Here is a 26821-nt window from a genome sequence, read left to right as displayed (position 1 = left end):
GATAGAGTTAACACAGGCAAACAACAATGCTGAAACAAAATTTAGAATACACAATTCTAAGCAGCTGGGAATGTGAACTACCACACTGGCTGAAACAACGATTTGACGATGAGTAGAAGCAAAGCCGGGGTATTTATGCTGCAGATAGATGAGAGTCAGGTGTGCTGCAATCAGGAGGCCCGGGAGAACACGGGGAAAAGGGAAGTAGGAGGATAAGAGGAATAAACAGCCGGGGCCCTTACAGTTTACATTTGAACAGGTGTGTGGATAGGAATTGTTTATATTTGGACAGATATGTAGATAGGAAAGGTTTACATTTGGACAGCTGTGTGGATAGGAATTGTTTAAACATAGAAACATGGAAAACATATAGCACAATACAGACCCTTTGGCACAGAAAGCTATGCCGAATATGTCCCTACCTTAGAACTACCTAGGCTTTACCCATAGCCCTCTATCCTTCTAAGCTCCATGTAGCCATCCAGGAGTCTCTTAAAAGACCCTATCGTTTCCGCCTCCACCACCACCGCCGGCAGCCTATTCCATGCAATCAACACACTCTACGTATAAAAATCTTCCCCTGAAATCTCTTCTGTACCTACTCCCAAGCCCCTTAAAACTATGCCCTCGCGTGCTAACCATTTCAGCCCTGGGGAAAAGCCTCTGACTATCCACATGATCAATGGCTCTCATTATCTTGTACACCTCTATCAAGTTACCTCTCATCCTCCATTGCTTCAAGGAGGAAAGGCCAAGTTCACTTAATAAGGCATGCTCCCCAATCCAGGCAACATCTTTGTAAATCTCCTCTGCACCCTTTCTATGGTTTCCTATAGTGAGGCAACCAGAATCGAGCAAAGAATTGTTTACATTTGGATAGGAAAGGTTTAGAGGGATATGGGCCAAATGGAGGTGAATTGGACTGGCTTAGGTCGGCAAGGGCTGACATGGAACAGTTGTGCCATTCAGCCCACTGTGCCTATGCTGACGATCATCTCACACTGGTCCAGGCATTGTTTTTATCAGTGTTACCTGGGTCAGGATTTAAGGAGTGGAGCTTCAGCTCCAGGGTCACTGAGACACAATAAACACTGGTAGAGACTGCAGTTCTTGTTCCTTTAATCTACAGTGACAGGCAATGCGCAGACTGTAACACAAAGAGGAATCTTGCCAGGAATGTCACAGTCTTCATGAAACAGGGAGTGAGGGATAGAGAGGAAGTGAGGGAGAGACAGGCAGGGAGTATGAGAAAGGGGAATAGGGCGTGAGAGGCAAGGACTGAGAGGGTGAGAAATAGGGAATGAGGGGCAGGGATGAGAGGAGAGAGGGAGAGAGAAAGAGATAGCAAGAGAAAGGGGAATAGGGAGTGAGGGGCAGGGAGTGAGAGAGAGGGGAATAGAGAGTGAGGGTAGAATGTCTGGGAAGGAAGAGTTAAGGAGAGAATGAGGGATAAGGAGGGAGGATCTGGGAGTGTCAGACAGGGAGGGTGAATGAGGGAAGGAAGAGTTAAGGAGGGAGTGAGCCAAGTTAGGGATCTGATTGTTTCTCTTGGAGGGCGTTCCAGCAGGAAGTATTCATCTACTCCAGGGGTGTGCACTGTGGCTGGGTTCACATCCTTGGTCACACGTCAAGACTTCCATAAATAGGACCATGGGCTCCAGGGGTAGGGGGCCACTGGCCAGGCCTTCCCTCTCCGACAGGGGTACCTGAGATCGTAGAGGAGACAGTCAGCAAAACAATAGGCCAATTCAGGTTACCCTCTGCTTCAGCTAAAGTAACACCTTCGAAAAGGACCTTCACGCCATCATTGGTGTGGGTCAGCCCCTTGTTTGTGACCAACCCTTTGTTTACACAAAATAAAGGGCAACCCTAATGGACTAATTTCTGCTGTTCACCATTGCCCAGCCCCCCACCTGGCTCCAAGAGCTGAGTCCCAGAAGTGAACTGTGAGGAGGGTGGGGATAATGAGGGCCTGTCCCTGATGCTAAGGCAGCACCTGACCGAGTGAACCATGAGGGCTGAGGGGAGGGACAATGAGGGGCTGTCCCTGACGCTAAGGGAGCACCTGACCGAGTGAACTGTGAGGGCGGGGGGGGGGGGGGGTGGGAGGGGAGATAATGAGAGCCTGTCCCTGACATTAAGGCAGCTCCTGACTGAGTGAACTGTGGAGAGGTTTAGGTGATGTGGTAATGAGGGCCTGTCCATGACGTTAAGGCAGCACCTGACCGAGTGAACCGTGAGGGGTGGGGTGTGGTAATGAGTGCCCGTCCCTGATGTTAGGGCAGCACCTGACTGAGTGAGGCACTGAGAAGGCCTGGTAGCTCTGGGCAATGAGGTCAAAGGAGGATTAGCCCAGTGGATGGAGTCAGCCCTCACACTAGAGAATGTGGGTGGGGTCAGAGGGGAGTTTCCCATCCCAGGATATCAGTGTGGGGTTCCTTAAGACCACAAGGTCATAAGACATAAGAGCAGAATTAGGCCATTTGGCCCATCGAATCTACTATGCCATTCAATCATGGCTGATCCCTATCTTCCATTCCTCAGCTCCACTTCTTGGCGTTCTCCCTCTAATCTTTGATGCTGTGTCCTATCAAGCACCTATCAGGCTTGGCTTTAAATATACTCAACAACCTAGCCTCTACAGCTGCCTGAGGAAACAGATTCCACAAATTCACCACCCTCTGGCTAAAGGAATTTCTCTGCATCTCTGTTTTAAATGGATGTCCCTTTATTCTGAGTCTGTGCCCTCTTGTCCTAGACTCCCCCACCATAGGAAACATCCTTTCCACATCTACATTGTCTAGACCTTTCAACATTTGAAAGGTTTCAATAAGATTACCTCCTTATTCTCTTGAATTCTTGCAAATATAGACCAGAGCCATCAAACATTCCTCCTACGATAACCCTTACATTCCCGGAATCATCCTTGTGAACCTCATCTGAACCCTCTCCAATGCCAGCGCATAGGGCAAGGAGCCCAAAACTGTTCACGATAGTCAAGTTGAGGTCGCACCAGTGCCTTATAAAGCCTCAGCATCACATCCCTGCTCTTGTAATCTAGACCTCTTGAAAAAATGCTAACATTGCATTTCCCTTCCTCACCACTAACTCAACCTGCAAGGCAGCCTTTAGGGTGTTCTGCACAAGGACTCCCAAGTCCCTTTGCATCTCAAATTTTTGGATTTTCTCCTCAATTAGTAAATAGTCCACACATTTATTTCTACTACCAAAGTGCATGACCATGCATTTTCCAACATTGTATTTCATTTGTCACTCTCTTGCCCATTCTCCTAATCTGTCTATGTCCTTCTGCATCCTTTCTATTTCCTCAACACTACCTGCCCCTCCACCAATCTTTGTATCATTTGCAAATTTGGCAACAAAGCCATCTATTCCATCATCTAAATCATTGATATACAGCATAAAAAGAAGTGGTCCCAACACTGACCCTTGTGGAACACAACTAGTCACTGGCAGCCAATCAGAAAAGGACCCTTTTATTCCCACTTGCTGCCTCCTACCAATCAGGTAATGCTCTAACCATACGAGTAACTTTCCTATAATACCATGGGCTCTTAACTTAGTAAGCAGCCTCATGTGGGGTACCTCGTCAAAGGCCTTCTGAAAGTGCAAATATACAACATCCACTGCACCCCCTTTATCTATCCTACTTGTAATCTCCTCAAAGAATTCCAACAGGTTCATCATATTAGATTTTTACTTAAGGAAACCATGCTGACTTTATTCTAACTTGACCTTTGTTATCAAGTACTCATCACCTCATCCTTAACAACCGACTCCAACATCTTCCCAACCAGAGAGGTCAGGCTAACTGGTCTATAATTTCCTTTCTGCTGCCTTCCTCCTTTCTTAAAGAGTGGAGTAACATTTGCAAGGGTAGTCTTCTGGGGTTCCTCAGGGTGGTTTTCTGGGGTTCCTCAGTGTGGGGTTTCCTCAATGTCAGTGTCGGGGCTTCACAGGGCTGTGTTCTGGGGTTCCTCAATGTGGTGGTTCCAATCCCTCCCCCATCGTCACCCTCTACCTCTCTCACTGTCACCACTCCCTTTTCCCCTGAGCCCCCGATACAGCATCCATATTGGTGTACAGTACATCAGGCACAGCATCTACAGAAAGCACTGCTTGTACAGGCAGTGGGGAAGTGCAGACAGTGGGGAGTGCAGGGATCAAGGGCACTAAGTCTGCGCTCAGGCAGCAGGTAGCAGCTGGCGATTACAAACAGACTGGAGGGGCATTGGGGAGTACAGGCAATGGTGAGGCAGGCAGTGGGGAGTACAGGCAATGGTGAGACGGGCAGTGGGGAATACGCAATAGTGAGACAAGCAGTGGGGAGTACAGGCAATGGTGAGACGGGCATTGGGGAGTACAGGAAATGGTGAGATGGGCATTGGGGAGTACAGGCAATGGTGAGAAAGGCATTGGGGAGTACAGGCAATGGTGAGATGGGCATTGAGGAGTACAGGCAATGGTGAGACAGGCAGTGGGGAGTACAGGCAATGGTGAAATGAGCAGTGGGGAGTACAGGCAATGGTGAGGCGGACAGTAGAGAGAATGAGCATCAGTAAGTTGCTGGTTACAGCTCAGTCACACCGAGGAAGACACAGATGATCACTCACCAGGTGTGGCGACCTCTGGATGGGGGTCATTGTCCAGTCCCATCAGCTCAGGTAGCTTGTTGTTGTTGTCACAGGCAGGAGTGACGCCAGTCTGGTCCCACCAGCCTAGAGACGGAAACACAGGCAGATTGTGGCAGGCATACAGATAGCCGGCATGGGTTGTCAGCAGCCCGCATGTATTTGGAACACACAGTGTGGCATGTGCAGTGAGGGAACATGTAGCCACTGCATGGGTCTCCATTCAGGCATTCATTTCCTGTGGTCTCAGTGGAATACATGGGGGACCATCTCATGTCTCAGACTGTGGCTGGGGTCTGGATCTGTGTCCAAGGGATATTCCTGTCTCTGCAGTAAACCCCAGGGTTGACTTTGGGGTCAGTCTCCGGTGTCCATGTTCAATATCCATTTCCTAGTGTGGGGGGTTAGTGTTTGCCAACTATGTCCAAGGGGGGGGGGGTTTAATCTAGAGTTTGCAGGGGGCTGGGAACCAGAGTGCCAGAAAAGTTAGCGGAGAAGTTGTGGAGGCAGATGTTGGTAACGCCTTAGAGAAAGTCAGGAATCAAAAGGTTGAGCACTGTGTGACTAATGCCCTGAGCGGCATATATTTCAATGCAAGAAGCATCGTAGGAAAAGCAGGTGAGTTCAGGGCATTATGATATTGTTGCCATTAGTGAGACTTGATTGCAGGAGGGGCAGGACTGACAGCTCAATATTCTGCCGTTCCATTGTTTTAGACAGAACAGAATGGACTGACTAGAGAACTCATCTACTGAGCGATTATGGGTGGAAATGAGGAATAAGAGGAATGACCATGTTAATGGGGTTATATTACAAAGCATATACAGTCCATGGAATTTAGAGGAACCAGCCTGTTATAGAGGGTGGTTTTAACTTTCCACATACTAACTGGGACTGCTTTACTGTAAAGACACTAGAGTCATAGAGAGATATAAAAGTACAGCACAGAAACAGGCCTTTTGGCCCATTTAGTCCATGCTGAATTATTTAAACTGCCAACTCCCATTGACCTACACCAGGACCATAACACTCCAAACCCCTACTATCTATGTACCTATCAAAACTTCTCTCAAACGTTGAAATTGAGTTTGCATGCACCACTTGAGCTGGCAGCTCGTTCCACACTCTTACGCCCTTCTGAATGAAGAAATTTCCCCTCACGTGTTCCTCTTAAACTTCTGATCTTTCACCATTAACATCTGATTGTAGTCCCTACCAATCTCAATGGACAAAGTCTGCCTGCATTTATCCTATCTATACCCTCATAATTTTGTATACCTTTATCAAATCTCCTCTCCTTCTACATTCTAGGAAACAAAGTCCTAACCTATTCGATCTTCTCTTATAACTCAGGTCTTCCAGAACCAGCAACATCTTTGTAAATTTTCTCTGTAGTCTTCTCAATCTTACTTACATTGTTCCTGCAGGTCGGTGACCAAAACTGCACACAATGCTCCAGATTGGGCCTCACCAATGTCTTATACAACTTCAATGTAACATCCCATTTCCTGTACTCAGTACATTGGTTTATGAAGGCCAATGTGCCAAAAGCTTTCTTTATGACTCTATCATCCTGTGATACCACTTTCAAGGAATTACCAATCTGTATTCTTAGATCCCTCAATGCTACCAGCCTCTTTCGTGCCTGATCATTCACTGTGTAAGATCTACTCTGTTTGGTCCTACTAAAGCGCAAAACTTTGCACTTGTCTGCAATAAATTTCAATTGCCATTTTTCAGCCCACTTTTCCAGCTGGTCCAGATCCCACTACAAGCCATGACAGCCTTCCTCATTGTCCCAATCCCACTACACCCCCAATCTCGGTGTCATCCGCAAATTTGCTGATGCAGTTAACTGCATTATCATCCAGATCATTGATATAAATGACAAACAACAACGGACCTAGCACTGATCCTTGTGGCATACCACTAATCACAGGCCTCCAGTCAGAGAGGCAACCCTCTACTAGCACTATCTGGTTTCTCCCACAAAGCAAATGTCTAATACAATTTACTACTTCATCTTAAATGCCAAGTGACTCCATAAGACATGACGTACCACCCCCGAAGCCATGCTGACAACCCTCAATCAGTCCATGTCTATCCAATACTTATATATCTGATCCCTCACAATACCTTCCAACAACTTTCCTGCTACTGATGTCAGGCTCACTGGTCTATATTTTCCTGGCTTATTTTTAGAACCTTTCTTGAACAGCAGGACAACTCTGGCTATCCTCCAATCATCTGGTAACTCACCTGTTGCCAAGGACGATTTAAATATCTGCTAGGGTCCTGACAATTTCTGCACTTGCACATGGTCTGCACACAGTCCAAAGGAACACCTTGTCAGGCCCTGGTGGTTTATCCTCCCTACTTTGCCTCAGACAGCAAACATCTCCTCTGTAATCTGTACAGGGTCCTCGAAGTTGATGCCACTTTGCCTCACTTCTATAGACTCCGTCTGTCTCCTGAGTAAATACAGATGCACAAAATTCACTTACACTCTCTCCCGTCTCCTTTGGCTCCAGACATGGATTACCATTCTGATTGTCCAGAGGATCAACTTTGTCCCTTGTGATGCTTTTGCTCTTAATATATCTGTAGAATCTCTTGGGATTCTCCTTCACCTTGTCTGCTAAGGCAACCTCATGCCTTTTTTCTAGCCCTCCTGATTTCTTTCTTAAGTGTTCTCTTGCATTTCTTGTACTCCATAAGCACCCACTTTGTTCCTATCTGTCTATACCTGCTATACACCAATTTTGATGGTATCAGAAAAGATATGGCAAGTGTGGATTTGGATAGGCTGTTTTCCAACAAAGGTGTACTTGGTAAGTGGGAGGCTTTCAAAAGTGAAATGTTGAGAGTATGAAGTTTGTATGAGCCTGTCGGAATAAAAGGTAAAGATAACATTTTTATCTTGACTTATCTTGATATATTGACTTTCAAGAGTCATTGAAGCTCTGGTTAAGAAAAAAACAGAGGTGCCTAGCAGATATAAGCAGGTAGGAACAAACGAGGTGCTTATGGAGTATAAGAGAACACTTCAGATAAAATCAGGAGGGCTAAAAGAAGGCATGAAGCTGCCCTAGCAGACAAGGTGAAGGAGAATCCTAAGGGATTCTATTGAAATGTTAAAAGCAAAAGGATTGCAAAGGACAAAAATGGTCCTCTAGATCAGAATGGTAAACCAGGTGTGGAGCCAAAAGAGATGGGGGTGATCTTAAATGCATTTTCTTGTGTCTGTATTTACTCACGAGACAGACACAGCATCTATCGAAGTGAGGCAAAGCAGCATCAACTTCATGAACCTTATACAAGTTACAGAGAAGGAGGTGTTTGCTGTCTTGAGGCAAATTGCTGTGAATTAATCCTCAGGGCCCAACAAGGTGTAACAAAGTTCAGTCGCTCAGCATGGAAGATATGGTAATAAATTGGATTAGGCATGGCTTGGTGGGAGAAGCCAGGGAGTGGTAGTAGATGGTTGCCTCTCTGATTAGAGGCCTGTGTCTAGTGGAGTGCCACAGGGATTAATGCTGGGTCCATTGCTGTTTGTCATCTATATCAATAATCTGGATGATCATGTTGATAACAGGATCACTAAATTTGCAAATGACACCAAGATTGGGGGTTTATTGGACAGTGAGGAAGACTATCAGAGCTTGCAATAGGATCTGAACCAGCTGAGAAAATGAGTTGAAAAATGGCAGAACTTAATGTAGACAAGTGTGAAATGTTCCACTTTGGCAGGACCAACCAGGGCAGGTCTTACACAGTGAATGGTAGGACATTGAGGAGTGTGGTAGAACAAAGGGATGTGGGAATAAAGTTCCATAATTCATTGGAAGTGGCGTCACTGGTAGATAGGGTCATAAAGAATGCTATTGGCACACTGGCTTTTTCCTTCCCACCTACCAAACCATCTCCACAACCCTTCACCCACCCCGCTCTCTCCTTGGTCCAAACCCTCCTCGTCACCCACCAAACTGTCTCCACATGGGGGCCCATGTTCAGCAGTCATGTCACTGAGTGTGCCAGGGCTCTGTGATCAGGGGGTGGACATGGATACCAGATGTGAATGATGGACAGTGACTTGGACCTGGGACATGGACACCAGACATAGACACCGGACCAGTAAAAGACCTCTGAGACAACCCTAGCAACAGAAGATCACATCAACAATGACAGACATATCACAATTATCATTCCCTGAACATGGATCTTCCCACTTAGACTGCTGTGTACATTTAGCTATCACTTGGATCCCTTGACACAGACCCCAGCGATGCACTTTAGGTAGGTGGAGAGAAGCGCAGAGCCTTTGACATGGATCCACGGACATTGGGACACCACATATGGATGTCTAGACCATTGAGGTGGATACGATGAGGACCCATAGGTGCCTGGCAGTGACACTCAGCCACCCATTATTGTCTGTGGGTCCTGACCTCCGGCACCAGATCCCGACATACAGCCACAGGACACATTTACAGGGACATGGATCACCAAAGATGAAGATCAGGCAGTGGATGGTGGGAATGCCCAAACTGAATGACAGGAAGACAGGTTACCATGGATACTCGACTCACGGACAGCAGCTCCCGCCCGCTCCTCGGTAACAGCGTTACCCTGGAAATACAGACAACAACGTTACCCTATAGGACTATCAACAGCCAGTCCTAAGCAGTCCCCTGAAACCCAACTGTACCTCAGAGTCTCGTTGGCTGGTACCCATGTCAGCATCAGCCCCTGGTGTCCGAGGAACCTGTGGGAACAAAATCAGGGAACCACTGTCTGCTGCCATCCAGAGATACTTTGCCCTTACCCACCAAACTGACCCACAGCCCCTCACCCCTCCCTGCTCTCCACATTCAAAACCCAGTAAACCTCTCCCACCCACCAATCTGTCCCCACAACCCCTCACCCACCCCTGCTCTCTCCTCGTCACCCATCCATTTATTTCCCCAACTCTTCCACCAATTTCATCCACTCTTCCCCACCTTTCCCCCAATTCAATTCCGCCACAAGCTCTAAAAATAAGAAATTATTTCAGAATCTGTAAATCCTGAGCAACACACACAAAATGGTGGAGGAACTCAGCAGGTCGGGCAGCATCTATGGAGAGGAATAAACAGTTGAAATTTTGGGATGAGACCTTTTTCCAGCAACTGTACATCAATAGGGAAGTATAGATGGTCATTCCTCAAAATGCTTTAGTGTCCAAATTAATTCCTACTGATGAGAGCCTTTAGCTAAAGTAACCCACTGTATAAAAGAGAGAGAAATTGGAGAATTAAAGCAGGGATGGTGTTGGACAGAGTTCATTGTTAAAGATCCAGTACGTGGCATTTGGAAGAGTGATGAACCTGTTGGAAGACAGCCCAGGAGTACAGGAGTGCCTTCACATTTGTGGACTCAGAGTGGTAGTGGGAGAACCGGTAGATGAGCTGTGTATGTACTTTCAGAAAGCTTTGACAATATCCCCAGAAGCAATTAGTTTCAAAAATAAAGTAGATGGGATTGGGAACAATTATTGTTGTGGATAAGGAACTGGTTAACACATAGGAAAAGGAGAGGGTAGCAATAAATGGGTCTTTCTTGGGATGGCAGTAACTAGTGATGTGCAGGGATCAGTGCTGGAAACCAGTGACTCAAGTGGACATGAATGATTTTAGGTGAGGGAGTTCAGAGTTCAGTGCAATCGCTCCAGGTTTTGTGCAGGTCACTGATCCCTGCTGGCTGGGAGAGGGGTGGGGAGGTCCAAGCTGGGAAAAGGTGGGTCACAGTGACTTGGACAGGTTGACCAAGTGGGTGGATGCAGGGTAATGAGGATAAATGTGGGATGGCATACTTTACCCTAAAGGTGAGGTTTGGGAAGTGGGAGAGGTATCAAGACCTGGGTGTCCTTGAGCACCAGTCACTGGGAGTAAACATACAGATGCAGTTGGCAGGTACAACAGCAAATGGTGTGGCTGGTCCTCTTAGTACGAGAATTCATGTCCCTTTAAGATTTTACCAGTTTCAATCACATCCCCCTCATTCTTAAAATTGCAGCAGATATAACTAAGTCCAAAACCAGAGCTGGGTAAAACACACCCTATCCAGTAAACTCATAACTGCATGGCCAAACTCTACTTCAACTCAAGATTCAAGTCTGTTTATTGTCGTTCTTCAGTACAGGAGGTACAGGAGAACCAAATGATGTTACTCTGGATCCCATGCAGCCTTTATAAACACAATAAATATTTTAAAAAACAAACACACAATGCACAGGTAAGTGTAAAGTGGCAGGACATAGACGAGAGCGAGGGGCAGTGGACTCTGCAGACTTTTGGGTTCAGACAGCACTTTGTGGCCCAAGTTTGGCTCCTATACTCTACTGCAGAGTGCCTTGTTAAAATCAATTGATCACTGACAGCGCCCATTCCCTGCAGAAGAGGAGTACATCAGGGGTGCCCCATGTCCGGCCCGTTGTATGTGATCTGTGTCGAGTCATTCCTGAACCTTCTTCAGCAAAGGTGGGGTCTGATTCTGTGCAAACTGGACATGGAGGCACACAAAAATACAACTGCAGATGCTGTGGATCAAAGAATACATACACAACGCTGGAAGAACTCAGCAGGTCAGGCAGCATCCGTGAGAAAAGAGTAGCCAACGTTTCTGGCTGAGACCCTTCATCAGGAATGGGGGGGAAGAGAGGCGCCTCTAGGCCCTACCCCCTCCCCTATCTCTATTACTGGGCTTCGGCCCTCTCTTCCCCCCTATTCCTGATGAAGGGTCTTGGCCCGAAACGTTGGCTACTCTTTTCTCACGGATGCTGCCTGATCTGCTGAGTTCTTCCAGCATTGTGTATGTATGGACATGGAGGTTGTCCTCTCGGCCTACGCCGACGACATACTCCTCATGATAGAAACATAGAAAATAGGTGCAGGAGTAGGCCATTCAGCCCTTCGAGCCTGCACCGCCATTCAGTATGATCATGGCTGATCATTCAACTCAGAACCCTGTACCTGCTTTCTCTCCATACCCCCTGATCCCTTTAGCCACAAGGGCCATATCTAACTTCCTCTTAAATATAGCCAATGAACCAGCCTCAACTGTAACCTGTGGCAGAGAATTCCACAGATTCACCACTCTCTGTGTGAAGAAGTTTTTCCTTATCTCAGTCCTAAAAGGCTTCCCCTTTATCCTTAAACTGTGACCCCTCGTTCTGGACTTCCCCAACATCGGAAACAATCTTCCTGCATCTAGCCTGTCCAATCCCTTTAGAATTTTATACGTTTCAATAAGATCCTCCCCAATCTTCTAAATTCCAGTAAGTATAAGCCTAGTCCATCCAGTCTTTCTTCATGTGAAAGTCCTGCCATCCCAGGAATCAATCTGGTGAACCTTATCTGTACTCCCTCTATGGCAAGAATGTCTTTCCTCAGATTAGGGGACCAAAGCTGCACACAATATTCTAGGTGCGGTCTCACCAAGGCCTTGTACAATTGCAGTAGAACCTCCCTGCTCCTGTACTCAAATCCTTTTGCTATGAATGCCAACATACCATTTGCCTTTTTCACCACCTGCTGTACCTGCATGCCCACCTTCAATGACTGGTGTACAATGACACCCAGGTCTCGTTGCACCTCCCTTTTCTTAATTGGCCACCATTCAGATCATAATCTGTTTTCCTGTTCTTGCAACCAGAGTGGATAACCTCACATTTATCCACATTAAATTGCATCTGCCATGAATTTGCCCACTCACCTAACCTATCCAAGTCACCCTGCATCCTCTTAGCATCCTCCTCACAGCTAACACCGCCGCCCAGCTTCGTGTCATCTGCAAACTTGGAGATGCTGCATTTAATTCCCTCGTCTAAATCATTAATATATGTTGTAAACAACTGGGGTCCCAGCACTGAGCCTTGCGGTACCTCACTAGTCACTGCCTGCCATTCTGAAAAGGTCCCGTTTACTCCCACTCTTTGCTTCCTGTCTGCCAACCAATTCTCTATCCACATCAATACCATACCCCTAATACCGCGTGCTTTAAGTTTGCATACTAATCTCCTGTGTGGGACCTTGTCAAAAGCCTTTTGAAAATCTAAGTATACCACATCCACTGGCTCTACCCTATCCACTCTACTAGGTACATCTTCAAAAAACTCTATAAGATTCGTCAGACATGATTTTCCTTTCACAAATCCATGCTGACTTTGTCCGATGATTTCACCTCTTTCCAAATGTGCTGTTATCACATCTTTGATAACCAACTCTAGCATTTTCCCCACCACCGATGTCAGACTCACCAGTCTATAATTCCCCAGTTTTTCTCTCCTGCCTTTTTTAAAAAGTGGGGTTACATTAGCCACCCTCCAATCCTCAGGAACTAATCCAGAATCTAAGGAGTTTTGAAAAATTATCACTAATGTATCCACTATTTCTTGGGCTACTTCCTTAAGCACTCTGGGATGCAGACCATCTGGCCCTGGGGATTTATCTGCCTTTAATCCCTTCAATTTACCTAACACCACTTCCCTACTAACATGTATTCCCCTCAGTTCCTCCATCTCACTAGACCCTCGGTCCCTTACTATTCCCGGAAGATCCCAATGATCTATGGAGGATGACCTATGATGACAGATCCCAATGACCTATGGAGGATGCGCGAGTGCCAAGAAGTTTTCTTAGTGACGTCCTCTGCTAGGATCAACTGGGTAAAATGTTCTGGACTCTTAGTGGGTCAGTGGCAGGTGGACTCCCTACTGGAGGAGATGAAAGCTTTTGAGTGGAGTACCAGACATCTTCTCTATCTGGGAGTCTACTTGAATCTTTCTGGGGAGACCTGGCTGGCGAACTGGCAGGGCCTAGAGACAAAGGTCATGGCCCAGTTGGGGTGCTGGTCAGGCCTTCTCAGGGTGCTTTCCTATCGAGGCAGTGTGGTGGTCATAAACCAGCTGGTGGCCTCCATGTTGTGGTACCGGATGCCACCTTGGCCCCTCCTGCCCCTTTTGTTGCAAGAATGCAGAGGAAGTTAGTGGACTTCTTCTGTGATAACCGGAAACACTGGGTCTCTGCAGTGGTCTTGAGTCTCCCAGTGGGACTGGGCAGACAGTCTCTGGTGTGTGTACGTATGTGACTGGTGGCTCTCCGCTCAGGACCCTGCAGAGATTCCTGTATGCTGAGCACCCTCCCAGGTAGCGCGTGTTGGCGACACTCTTTCTCCAGAGGGGCTGCTGTCTTCACGATGAGATGTGGCTACCACCAGCAGGCATCAGCTGTGCTGCTTTGTGGAGTCTGCTCAGCTTCTATCAGGACCTACTGAGAGTCTGGAACATGGTTGCCTCAGGCCAGGAATTCCCTCCTCTGGCAGAGGGCAGAGTCCTGGCTGACCCTTGCCCTACCTCAATGAATGCCGGTGTGGCTCAGGTGTGAAGAACAACTCAGGCTGAGCTGCTTGTGGGGCCCAGGCCCCGCAAGCTTATCCGAGAGCCAAGTCCACACAACTTGAGCTGTCTCTTCTTGATACCCACAATCCCATTCAGGGATACAAGTAGGAGGTATCTGTATGGGCCGTTGCTCCACACTCTCCACTTCCTAGCCCTTGTCCACCATTCCAACATGCCATGGCGGTCGGTCTTTCCACCTGGAGGTGAGGGAGGTCCCCAGTGGAAATCCCTTTCCATGGGAATTCTTCCCATGCACCTGGGGGATCTCTGGTGGAGGCAGCTGCATAGAGCAGTGTCCTGCAATAAGTTCATTAGTTTGTACATGGATCTCCCAGCTGCATATCACTTCTGTGGGATGGAGGAGACCAGGTACCACATGTACATGGAGTGTGTGAGGCTGCAGCCCCTTTTTGCGTATCTGCATGGGCTACTTCTCGCCTTCTGGTTGCATTTTAGCCCATCCCTATTTATATACAGTCATCTAGTAAGGAGAGGGCATGGAGGGATGAGGATGTCCTTGTCACCTTGCTCCTGGGGCTGGTGAAGTCAGCCATCCGAGGGTCTTGGAAACAGGCGGTGGGAGGTCTGCCCGAGTAGACTATCTAGCGATGTTTAGAGGGAATGTTCATGCCCGGGTAAATATTGAGAAGGAACACCCACTGGCCATGGTGACCGTAGAGACATTCCGGGGCCATTGGGCTCTGGGTGGGGGGAGACAATTACCATCATTGACAGAGATGGAAACATTTTAGTTTAATGTGTATTGTTTATTTGTAGTAAAGTAATTGTTAGTCACTGGATTGTATTTATAGCACTGAATAAGTAATAATGATATTCTGTATAAAAAAAGGGGCAGTGGACAGTAAGCGTGGGGTGGTGGATGGTAAGCATGGGGCAGTGGACGGTAAGGGTGTGGCGGTGGACGGGAGTGAGTGGTGATGGATGGGAGTGAGGGGGCGATGGACAGGAATGAAGGGGCGATGGACGGGAGCGAAGGGGCGATGGACTGGAGCGAAGGGGCGATGGACTGGAGCGAAGGGGCGATGGACGGGAGCGAGTGGTGATGGATGGGAGCGAGGGGGCGATGGACAGGAATGAAGGGGCGATGGACGGGAGCGAAGGGGCGATGGACTGGAGCGAAGGGGCGATGGACTGGAGCGAAGGGGCGATGGATGGGTGCGAGGGGGCGATGGACAGGAAGGAAGGGGCGATGGACAGGAAGGAAGGGGCGATGGACAGGAAGGAAGGGGCGATGGACGGGAGCGAAGGGGCGATGGACTGGAGCGAAGGGGCGATGGACGAGCGAAGGGGCGATGGATGGGTGCGAGGGGGCGATGGATGGGAGCGAGGGGGCGATGGATGGGAGCGAGGGGGCGATGGATGGGAGCGAGGGGGCGATGGATGGGAGCGAGGGGGCGATGGATGAGAGCAAGGGGGCGATGGATGGGAGCGAGGGGGCAATGGAGGGGAACGAAGGGGCGATGGACGGGAGCGAAGGGGTGATGGACGGGAGCAAAGTGGCGATGAACGGGAGCGAAGGGGGATGGGTGGGAGCGAAGGGGGATGGACGGGAGCGAAGGGGGATGGACGGGAGCGAAGGGGAGGTGCACGGGAGCGAGGGGTGGTGGACATGAGCATGGGGTGGTGGACGGTAAGCGAGGAGTCATCTCAAATAGCCATGAGCTACAATGAAGAAGGAGAGAGAAATAGCTTAGTGTCCTGGTGTTACAACAATCATCTTTCTCTCAGTCAGCAAAACAGAAGAGCTATTCATTGACTCCAGGCAGGGGCGCGGGGTTGTGGGGGAGGGTAGTGGGCAGTACACATGTTCCTGTTTTAAGACTGTGGAATGTTTCCCTCTAATGATTAAATGGACTCCTGATCTCAGAATCTATCTCTTTATGATCTTGAATTTTATTGTCTGGCTGTACTGCACTTTCTCTGTCATTGTAACACTTCATTCTGCAATCTGTTATTGTTTTACCTCTGCACTGCATAATAATCCAATCTGTATGAAGAGTTTACAAGACAAACTTTTTTCTGTATCTCAGCACATGTGACGATAATAAACCAGTTCCAATTCCAGGGATCAGTGGAATGAAAACACTCTGCAAGAACATCTTTCTTCTGATCAGAATACCAAAACTGCCCACAGTATTCTTGGTGTGGTTTCACCAAGGTCTTGAACAACAACAGCAGGACATTCCTTCCCTTGGATGAATGGTCTCGCTATGACCAGAGGGCTGAAGGTGTGTTCGGTGGGGAGGGGGGCTGAGATCCTCTTTGCTGCTTTCAGTCAGAGGTCTCTGCCCCTGTTTCTAGACCAATTGCCTAGGCAGTGGGGATCCCTGTCCAGTGAAATAACAGCAAGACTCACCTCCTCCTCTTGTTCCTCTCCATCCTCTTCCTCCTCCTCATTCTCATCCCTCTCCTCTTCCTCTGCTGAAGGCAGGGTGAGACAGTCCTCAGGATCGCAGTCTGCCAGACTGTCGGCTCCGTTGGCCAGGTAGGAGCCTGACATGGAGGAGATTGTGTCAGTGCTGAGCTGGGAGGAGGCCATTGACATCACGCTCTGTGCCAGGCTGCTGCCAGGGTCTGTCGTGGGGGGAGACCAGGACAGGGAGAGTGTGAGTATTCCAGAGACAGAGGGAGAACAACAGCAAGGTTGCAAAAATCAGAGAGAGAGAGAAAGAGTGACATAGTTAGATAAGATGGAGGAGAGAGCTGGATGGATAGAGAGAGAAAGATAGAGAGAGATATGCTTGGAGAAAGTGAGGCAGGGTTGGGATGGAGAGCAGGTAAGGATGGGAATATCCTAGAGAGAGATTGAGATCCTGCCAAATGCCAGATGTACGTAGTGGTGTATGAGTGGGAAGGGTGTGATAAGAAGATTATCTGATCAGTGTTAGCACGTTGTTGATGGTCAGGTGGATCCAGTTTCCACACTGTGACTAACGTGCAGAATGGGAAGGACCCAGTCGCGATCCAACAGTACCATACCTGTGATCCAGAGCCAGCAAAAAGTATAACACCACAATCTGTACAGAGAGGCACAGTGAGAACTCACACAGCAAATGGTTGGGAATGAAGGGATGATGGTGAACAGAGGCATGCTTGCCTTTGTAGGTCAGAGCAGAGAGTGAAAGGGCTCGGACATCAGGTGGCAACTTTACAAACACTGGTTAGACTGTGTGCAATCCTGGTCTCTGCACTACAGAACAGCTGTGGTTGTCCTGGAGAGATTCACCAGGATGTTGCCTCGATTGGAGGACTTCAGTAAGGGGAAGTTGGATCAAATGGGCTTGTTAAGAAGGAAAAGATGGAATACAAAGGTAAGCTACCCAATAATGTTAAAGAGGATACTAAAAGTTTCTTCATATACATGAAGTGTAAAAGAAAGTCAAGAGTAGATACCTTCTGGAAAATTATGCTGGCGAGGAAGTAATGGGGGACAAGGAAATGGAGGATGAACTGAATAAGTATCTTGCATCAGTCTTCACTGTGGAAGGCACTAGCAGTATACCAGAAGTTTGAGAGTGTCAGGAGCAAATGTTGTGAAGCTACCATTACTAGGGGGAAGGTGCTTGGGAAACAGAAAGGTCTGAAGGCAGATAAATCAACTGGTCCAGATGGTTTACACCGCAGGCTTCTGAAAAAGAAGGCTGAAGAGATTGAGGGGGCATTAGAAATGATCTTTCAAGAATCAATCGATTTTGGCATGGTTCAGGAGGAATGGAAAACTGCAAATATTACTCCACTCTTCTAGAAGGGAGAGAGGCAGAAAAAAGGAAAGTATATACTAGTTAGTCTGGCCTCAGTAGATGGGAAAATGTTGCAGCCAACTGTTAAGGATGTGGTTTTGAGGTACTTGAAGACACATGACAAAATAGGCAATAGTCAGCATGGTTCCTCAAGGGAAAATCTTGCTTGACAAATCTGTTCAAATTCTTTGAAGAAATAACAAGCAGGAAAGACAAAGGAGAATCAGTGAATATTGTATACTGGATTTTCTGAAGGTCTTTGACAAGGTGCCACAAATGAGGCAGCTTAACAAGTTATGAGCCCATGGTATTATAGGAAAAATACGAGTAGAAATAAAGCACTAGCTGATTGGCAGGAGGCAAAGAGTGGGAATAAAAGGATCCTTTTCTGGCTGGCTACCAGTGACTCGTGGTGTTCCACAGGGGTCTGTGTTGGGACTACTTTTTATGTTTTATGTCAATGACTTGATTGATGGAATTGATGGCTTTGTGGCCAAGTTTGCAAAAGATGCTAAGGTGGAGGGGCAGGTAGTTTTGAGGAAGCAAAGAGGCTGCAGAAAGACTTAGCCAGATTAGGAGAATGGGCAAAGAAGTGGCAGATGGAACATAGTGTTGGGAATGCACTTCGGTAGAAGAAATAAAAGGGTAGATTATTTTCTACATGGAGAGAAAATTCAAAAATCTAAAGTGCAAAGGGACTTTGGAATCCTTGTGCAGGATTCCCTAAAGGTTAATTTGCAGGTTGAGTCAGTGGTGAGGAAGGCAAATTTACTGTTAGGTTTAATTTCGAGAGGACTAGAATTTAAAAGCAAGGATGTGTGTGGAATGGGCTGCTGGCAATGGTGGTGGAGGTGGACATAACAGGGTCTTTTAAGAGACTTTTGGATAGGTACATGGAGCTTAGAAAAATAGAGGGCTATAGGTAAGCCTAGCAATTTCTAAGGTAGGGACATGTTTCGGCATGTCAACTTTGTGTGCCGAAGGGCCTGTATTGTGCTGTAGGATTTCTATGTTTCTATGTTATATTGAGGCGCTATAAAGCACTAGTACATCACACGGGAGTACTTTGAGCAGTTCTAGGTCCCTTATCTGAGAAAGAATGTGCTGCTATTGGAGAGGGTTCAAAGGAAGTTCACAAAGTTATTCCACGATTGAAAGGCTTGTCATACAAAGAGCATTAAATGGCCCTGGGCCTGTAGGTACGTAGATTGATAGATACCTTATTGATCCCAAAGGAAATTACAGTGTCACATAGCAATACAAGTATACAGATACACAAATACTAGAAAAGGTGCAAGAAAGAATTAAAAAATAAGTTCCCTCAAACAGTCTAACAAGAGGGGGTCATTGGCTATAGGTTGACTCATTATAGAGCCTAATGGCTGAGGGTAAGAATGACCTCATACAGCACTCCTTGGAGAGTGCAGTTGTCTCAGTCTATTACTAAAAGCGCTCATCTGTTCAGCCAAGGTGGCATGCAGATGGTGAGAAACATTGGCCAGGATTTTCCTTCAGGTCCTTTGTTCTACCACAGCCTCCAGTGTGTCCAGTTTGACTCCTATAACAGCCAGACTTCCTAGTCAGTTTATTGAGCCTGTTGGCATCACCCGTGTTGATGCCGTTGCCCCAGCACACCACCACATAGAAGATTGGACTGGCGACAACAGACTGGTAGAACTTGTGAAGGAAAGCCCTGCACACTCCAAAGGACCTCAGTCTCCTCAGGAAGTAGAGGTGACTCTGGCCTTTCTTGTACACAGCCTCCGTGTTTGAAAGCTATTGAATTCAGAAAGGCTTCTCCAACACTATCACACTGAGCACAGGAGCCCCCCAGGGCTGTGTGCTCAGTCCACTGCTGTACACTCTGCTGACCTATGACTGTGCTGCAACACACACAGCTCGAACCACATCATCAAGTTCGCCGATGACACGACCATGGTGGGTCTCATCAGCAAGAATGACAAGTCAGCATACAGAGAGGAGGTGCAGCAGCTAACGGATTGGTGCAGAGCCAACAACCTGTCTCTGAATGTAAACAAAACATAAGAGATGGTTGTTGTCTTCAGGAGGGCATGGAGCGACCACTCCCCACTGAACATCGACAGCTCCTCGGTAGAGGTCGTTAAGAGCACCAGAGTTCTTGGTGTTCACCTGGCACAGAATCTCACCTGGTCCCTCAACACCAGCTCCATAGCAAAGAAAGCCCAGCAGCATCTCTACTTTCTGCAATGGCTGAGGAAAGTCCATCTCCCACCCCCTCCCCCATCCTCATCACATTCTACAGAGGTTGTATTGAGAGCATCCTGAGCAGATGCATCACTACCTGGTTCGGAAATTGCACCATCTCGGATCGCAAGACCCTGCAGCGGATAGTGGTCAGCTGAGAAGATTTTCGGGGTCTCTTCTCCTGCCATTACGGACATTTACACTACACACTGCATCCGCAAAGCAAACAGCATTATGAAGGACCCTACGCACCCCTCATACAAACTCTTCTCCCTCCTGCCGTCTGGGAAAAGGCACCAAAGCATTCGGGTTCTCACAACCAGATTATGTAACAGTTTCTTCCCCCAAGCTAGCAGACTTCTGAATACCCAGAGCCTAGACTGACATCTTACTGCCCTATTGTCCTGTTTATTATTTATTGTAACGCCTGCACTGTTTTGTGCACTTTATGCAGTCCTGGGTAGGTTTGTAGTCTAGTGCAGTCTTTTTTTTCTGTGTTTTTTTTTTACATAGTTCAGTCTAGTTTTTGTACTGTGTCATGTAACACCATGGTCCTGAAGAAACGTTGTCTCATTTTTACTATGTACTGTACCAGCAGTTATGGTTGAAATGACAATAAAAGTGACTTGACTTGATATAGTGGATGTGGAGAGGATGTTTCCAATTGTAGTGGAGTCTAAGACCAGAGGGCAGCCTCAGAATACAGGTGTGTCTATAAGACCATAACACGTAGGAGCAGAACTACACCATTCAGCCCACTGAGTCTGCTCCGTCATTCCATCATGGGTGATCACGGATCCCACTCAACCCCATACATCTGCCTTCTCATCATATCCTTTGATGTCCTGACTGATCAGGAAACTATCAACTTCCACCTTAAACATACCCACGGACTTGGCCTCTGCCGCACTCTGTGGCAGAGTATTCCATAGATACACTACTCTCTGGCTAAAAAAAATTCCACTTTAGCTCTGTCCTAAAAGGTCGCCTCTCAATTATGAAGCTGTGCCCTCTAGTTTTGGATACCCCCACCACAGGAAACATCCTCTCCATATCCATCTTATCTAGTCCTTTCAACATATCTACCCCTCCACCTATGATCTTCGTATCATCTGCAAACTCTGCCACAAAGCCATCAATCCCACTATCTAAATCATTTACAAACAATGTGAAAAGTAGTGACCCCAATACTGAACCCTGAGGAATACTGGCAGCCAATCAGAAAAGACCCCTTTTATCCCCACTTGCTGCCTCATACCTATCAGCTATTCCTCTAACCGTGCCAGTTTCTTTCCTGTTATCACCGCTGTGTATATTCTGCTGCAGGCTGATACTGACCTGGCTCTCAATGAACTGTACGAGACTATCAGCACCCTGGACACTACACACCCAGAGGCTGCCTTCATCATCGCAGGTGACTTTAATAGAGCGTCACTGCCTAAAGTCTCTCCACAGTTTTGTCAACACATCCAGGTGAGCACACGAGGAGATAACATACTCGACCATTGCTACTCTCCCTTCTGCAATGCTTACAACGTGCTCCTCTGCCTGCTGTTTGGAAAGTTGGATCACTCCTCCATCTTGCTGCTGCCGAGGTACAGGCAGAAGCTGAAACAAGAGGTGGCCACAGTTAAAACTGTCCACTGTTGGTCCAAGCAATTGGTCTCCATGCTATAGGATGGCTTTGATGACATCAACTGGAACGTCTTTCATGATGAGGATGTTTTCAAGTTCATATAAGGGGTTACAAGTTTCATCTGGAAGTACATTGAGGATGTTGTCCCCCAGAAATCGGTCAGGGTCTATCCAAACTAGAAACTGACTATACTACACTGATTGGCCTAATGAAGGGATATGGAGAGAAGGCAGGAGATTAAGACTGAAAGGAAAACCGGATCAGACAAGGTGAAATGGTGGAGCAGACTTTATGGGCCAAATGGCCTAATTCTGCTCCTTTATCTTATGGTCACGGATGTGGCAAACAGAGTCTGAGAGGAGACTAACAGAGGACCATAGCACTGTGAACACCATATATAAGGTAGGCTGAGGCTTATTCCCAGAGTTGGATATCATAAATAAGGATGCACTGGTTTTAGGTGCAAATTAGGGATCTGAGGGATGAACTACAGCCCGTCAGTATGGTGATACAACTACAGCCTATCAGTGGGGATAGCACAAGTACAGCCTGTCATTATAATGACACAACTACTGCCACCCAGTACAGTGATGCAACTACAGATGGTCAGTGTCAGGACATAAATACAGCTGTCCAGTATGTTGATACAACTACAGCCCGTCAGCGGCAGTGACACAACTACATTCAGTCAGTGGTGGTGACACAACTACAGATGGTCAGTGGCAGTGAAACAACTAAAGCCCGTCAGTGGGTGTGACACAACTGTAGACAGGCAGTGGCGGTGGAAAAACTATAGCATGTCATTGGTAGTGACACAAATACAGCCTGTCAGTAAGGTGACAGAACTGAAGCCTGTCAGTATGGTGGCACTAATGCAGCCTGTCAGTGTAGTAACACTAATACATCCCGTCAGTGTAGTAACACTAATACAGCCTGTCAGGACAGTCACACAACTGGAACAATTAGTATTGTGTTTACCCCTCTCTGTCTTGAGACAGAGACAAGGAGAGAAGGATAACACAAAGTACACTGCAGATGCTGTGGTCAAATTAAGATGTACGAAAAAGCTGGATGAACTCAGCAGGTTGGGCAGCATCCGTTGAAATGAGCAGTCAACGTTTTGGGTCAAGACCCTTCGTCAGGACATAAATACAGCTGTCCAGTATGTTGATACAACTACAGCCTGTCAGTGGCAGTGACACAACTACATTCAGTCAGTGGTGGTGACACAACTACAGATGCTCAATGGCAGTGAAATAACTAGAGAAGGATGGTCTGTATGTGCATGTGTGTGTACAGGATGTGAGGGCAAAGGGATGGTGGGTATGTGCTGGGGTTGGGGATTTTGTGTGTCTATATTGGGTGTTAGCATAGGGTCACAGTGCAGATGGTGCAGGTTTCATGTGTCCAGGTGTGAGCATGAGGTGTGGGTTGTTGGGAAAGTGTGGGGGTGATGGTTGCGTGTGGATGTTAGAATGGGTTCACAGTCCAGGAGCAGGTTACCATACACAACTGGGAAATGTGTGGTGAGTTGAGTAGGGAGCAATCCCATGGCCAGGGTGACTCTTACCTTCAGGAGAGCTGATGCTGGAGCAGAGATTGGTGGGTGTGTGAGAGGAAGCATCCATCACTTCTGAAGATGACAGGGTCACGTTCTCACTCTCAGGGGTCACTCCGGAATCCTGGAATGGGAGGTCAAAAGTCACCCCAGTGCCCACAGCGATCACAGTCCAAGCCCCTTGCTTCTCTGGGGTCGGATGTTGCAGGTGATCCTGGGGTCAGAGATTAGAGTCACAGAAAAGTACAGCACAGAAACAGGCCCTTCAGCCCACTTAGTCTGTACTGAACCATTTAAACTGCCTATTCCAACGACCTGCACTGGGCCCATAGCCCTCCATATCCCATCATCCATGTACTTATCCAAACTTCTCGTAAACATGGAAACCAAGCTCAGATGCACTGGCAGCTTGTTCTATATTCTCACCACTCACACATCACTGAGTCAAGGCTGAAAGAAGGTCATAGTTAGAAGTTTAACATCAAAGAATATACTTTGTATAGAAAGGACAGGCAGGAAGGCATAGATGGTAGTGTGGCTCTTATGGTAAGAGATGGAATTACATCTTTAGAAAGAGGTGTCATAGGGTCAGAGAATGTTGAATCTTTGTGGATGGAGTTAAGAAACTGCAAGGGTAAAAAAAACATTATGGGAATCATATATAGGCCTCCAAACAGTAGCTAAGAAGTGGGGTTGAGTTTGCAAAGGGAGCTGGAAAAGGCATGCAATAAGGGTAATGACACAATTGTAATGGGGAACTTCAATATGCAAGGGGATTGTGAAAATTAGGTTGGTGTCCGATCGCAAGAGGGAGTATTTGTTGAATGCCTACGAGATGCTTTTTAGAGAGCCTATGCTTGAGCCTTCTCAGGGAAAGGCCATCTTAGATTGGATGTTGAGTTAGATACTGGTGGGAATGATGGCAGAACACACGTGGCTGAAGTTTCTGGGAATAGTTCTCAAATGGCAGTACCAGACAACCATGGGAAACAAAGGAAGTTAAGGATTGCATAAAAGCCAAGGAAAGGCCCATATGAGGTAGCAAAAATGAGTGGGAAGTTTTTAAAATCCAACAAAAGGCAACTAAAAAAGCTATAAGAAGGGAAAAGATGAAATATGAGAGCAAACTAGCTGATAATGTAAACCAGGATACTAAAAGTTTTTTCAGTTATATAAAGAATAAAAGGGAGGTGAAAGTTGATATTGGACCACTGGAAAATGATGCTGGTGAGGTAACAATGCGGGACAAAGAAATAGCAGATGAACTTAATACCTTGCTTCAGCCTTTACTCTGGAAGACACTAGCTGTATGCCAGAGGTCCATGACTGTCAGAGAGCAGGAGTGAGTGCCATTGCGATTACAAAGGAAAAAATGACCTGGACCAGATGGACTACATCCCAGAGACCTGGAAGAAGTTGCTGAGGAGATAACGAATGCATTGATCATGATCTTTCAAGAATCACTTGATTCTGGCATGATCCCGGAGGACTGGAAAATTGCAAATGTCACTCCACTCAAGAAGGGAGGAAGACAAAACAGAGGAAATTATAGGCCACTTAGCCTAACCTCAGTGATTGGGAAAGTGTTAGGGCCCATTATTAAGGACGAGGTCACTGGGTACTTGGAGACTAATAACAAAGTAAGTCAAAGTCAGCATAGTTTCAATAAAGGGAAATCTTGTCTGCCAAATTTGTTAGAATTCTTTGAGAAAGTAACAAACAAGAAGGACAAAGGAGAAGTCGTGGATGTCATTTACTTAGATTTTCAGAAGGCATTTCATAAGGTACCTCACAAGAGGCTGTTTAAGAAGATAAAATCCTATGGTGTTACAGGAAATATACTGGCATGGATAGAGGAATGGCTGACAGGCAGGATGCAAAGAGTGGGAATAAAAAGGGTCTTTTCTGGTTGGCTGCCAGTGACTAGTGGTGTTCCTCAGGGGTTAGTACTGGGACCGCTACTTTCACTTTGTTTGTCAATTATTTAGATGGTGGAACTGATGGCTTTGAGGCAAAGTTTGTGGATGATATGAAGACAGCTGGAGAGGTAAGTAATGCTGAGGAAGCAATGTGATTTCTCAGGACTTAGACTAATTGGAAAAACAGGCATAAAAATGACAGATGGAATGCTGTGTTGGGAAATATATGATAATGCATTTTGGTAAAAGGAACAATAGTGCGGGCTATTATCTAAATAGGGGAAAAAATTCAAACATCAGAGATGCAGAGGTACTTAGGAGTCCTCATGCAAGATCCCATGAGGTTAATTTATAGTTTGAATCTGTGGTAAAGGCAGCAAATGAAATGTTGGCATTTATATCAAGGGGAAAAGAATATAAAAGCAAGGGAATATCAGTGAAAACCTACTGAATGTTGTAATTAGTTAGGATGGACGTGGAGAGGATGTTTCCTCTGGTGGTGGTATCCAGAACTAGAGTCTCAAAATTGAGGGGCGACCTTCTAGAGCAGAAGTAAGAAGGATTTTTCTTCTAGCCAAAGAGTGGTGAATCTGTGGAATGATCTGCCACAGACTGTAGTGGAGGCCAAGTCCATGGGTATATTTAAAGCAGAAGTTGAGAGATTCCTGATTGGTCAGGGAATCAAGGGATATGGTGAGAGGGCAGGTGTATGGGGCTGAATGGGATCTGGGAGCAGCCATGGTGAAATGGCGGAGCAGACACGATGGGCTGAATGGTGTAATTCTGCTCCTATGTCTTATGGACCCTCTGAGTGAAGAGGTTTCCCCTCATGTTCCTCTTAAACTTTTCACATATCACCCTTAATCCTGACCTTTGGTTGTATCCCACCCAACCTCATTGGAAAAAGCCTGCTTGCATTTCCTCTGTCTATACCCCTCATAATTTTGTATACCTCTATCAAATCTCCTCTTAATCTTCTACATTACAAGGAATAAAGTTCTAACCTATTCAATCTTTCCTTATAACTCAGGTCCTCCAGAACTGGAAACACCCTTATAAATATTCTCTATATTCTTTCAATCTTATTTAAATCTTTCCTGTAGGTATGTGACCAAAACTGCATACAATATTCCAAATTAGGCCTCAACAATGTCTTACAAAACTTCAACATAACATCCAATCTCCTCTACTCAATACTTTGATTTATAAAGGCCAATGTGCCACAAGCTCTTTTTAAGATCCTACCTACATGTGACACCACTTTCAATGAATTATGGACCTGCATTCCCAGATCCATTTGTTCTTCCACACTCCATTTACTGTGTAAGGCCTACCCTGAATGGTCCTACTGAAGTGTAACACTTTGTACTTGCCTGCATTAAATTCCGTCTGCCAAATTTCAGTCCAGGTCCCACTGTAAGCCACGATAGCCTTCCTTGCTGTCCACCACACCCCCAATCTTGGTGTCATCTGCAAATCTGCTGATCCAGTTAACCACATTATCATCCAGATCCTTGACACAGATGATGAACAACAACAGGTCTAGCATTGATCCTTGTGGCACTCCACTAGTCACAGGCATCCAATCAGAGAGGCAACCCTCTACTATCACTCTCTGGCTTCTCCCACAAAG

At 46.7% G+C, this 26821-nt stretch overlaps 1 protein-coding gene across 8 annotated transcripts in view; it reads right to left on the bottom strand.

The window, feature by feature from the left end:
• Nucleotides 1-1102: 1102 nt before the first annotated feature.
• Nucleotides 1103-26821, bottom strand: part of LOC132379859 (E3 ubiquitin ligase RNF157-like) — an 88050-nt gene continuing 62331 nt past the window's right edge. For 5 of the 8 annotated variants that reach the window (XM_059948124.1, XM_059948129.1, XM_059948132.1 and 2 more), the window contains 6 exons: nt 23282-23483; nt 16466-16683; nt 9361-9417; nt 9224-9281; nt 4635-4739; nt 1103-1706 (listed from right to left, as the gene is read on the bottom strand). In XM_059948124.1, the coding sequence (XP_059804107.1) occupies nt 1621-1706; nt 4635-4739; nt 9224-9281; nt 9361-9417; nt 16466-16683; nt 23282-23483 (726 nt within the window). In that variant the 3' untranslated portion in view covers nt 1103-1620. The remainder of the gene's footprint in view (nt 1707-4634; nt 4740-9223; nt 9282-9360; nt 9418-16465; nt 16684-23281; nt 23484-26821) is intronic. The other 3 variants (XM_059948128.1, XM_059948131.1, XM_059948125.1) reach the window with 2 other exon arrangements.

This window comes from Hypanus sabinus, chromosome 23 (genome assembly GCF_030144855.1).
Source record: "Hypanus sabinus isolate sHypSab1 chromosome 23, sHypSab1.hap1, whole genome shotgun sequence".
Classification (NCBI taxonomy): domain Eukaryota; kingdom Metazoa; phylum Chordata; class Chondrichthyes; order Myliobatiformes; family Dasyatidae; genus Hypanus; species Hypanus sabinus.
The sequence above is the reverse complement of the archived record's forward strand: the minus strand, read 5'-3'. Positions and strand labels throughout refer to the sequence as shown.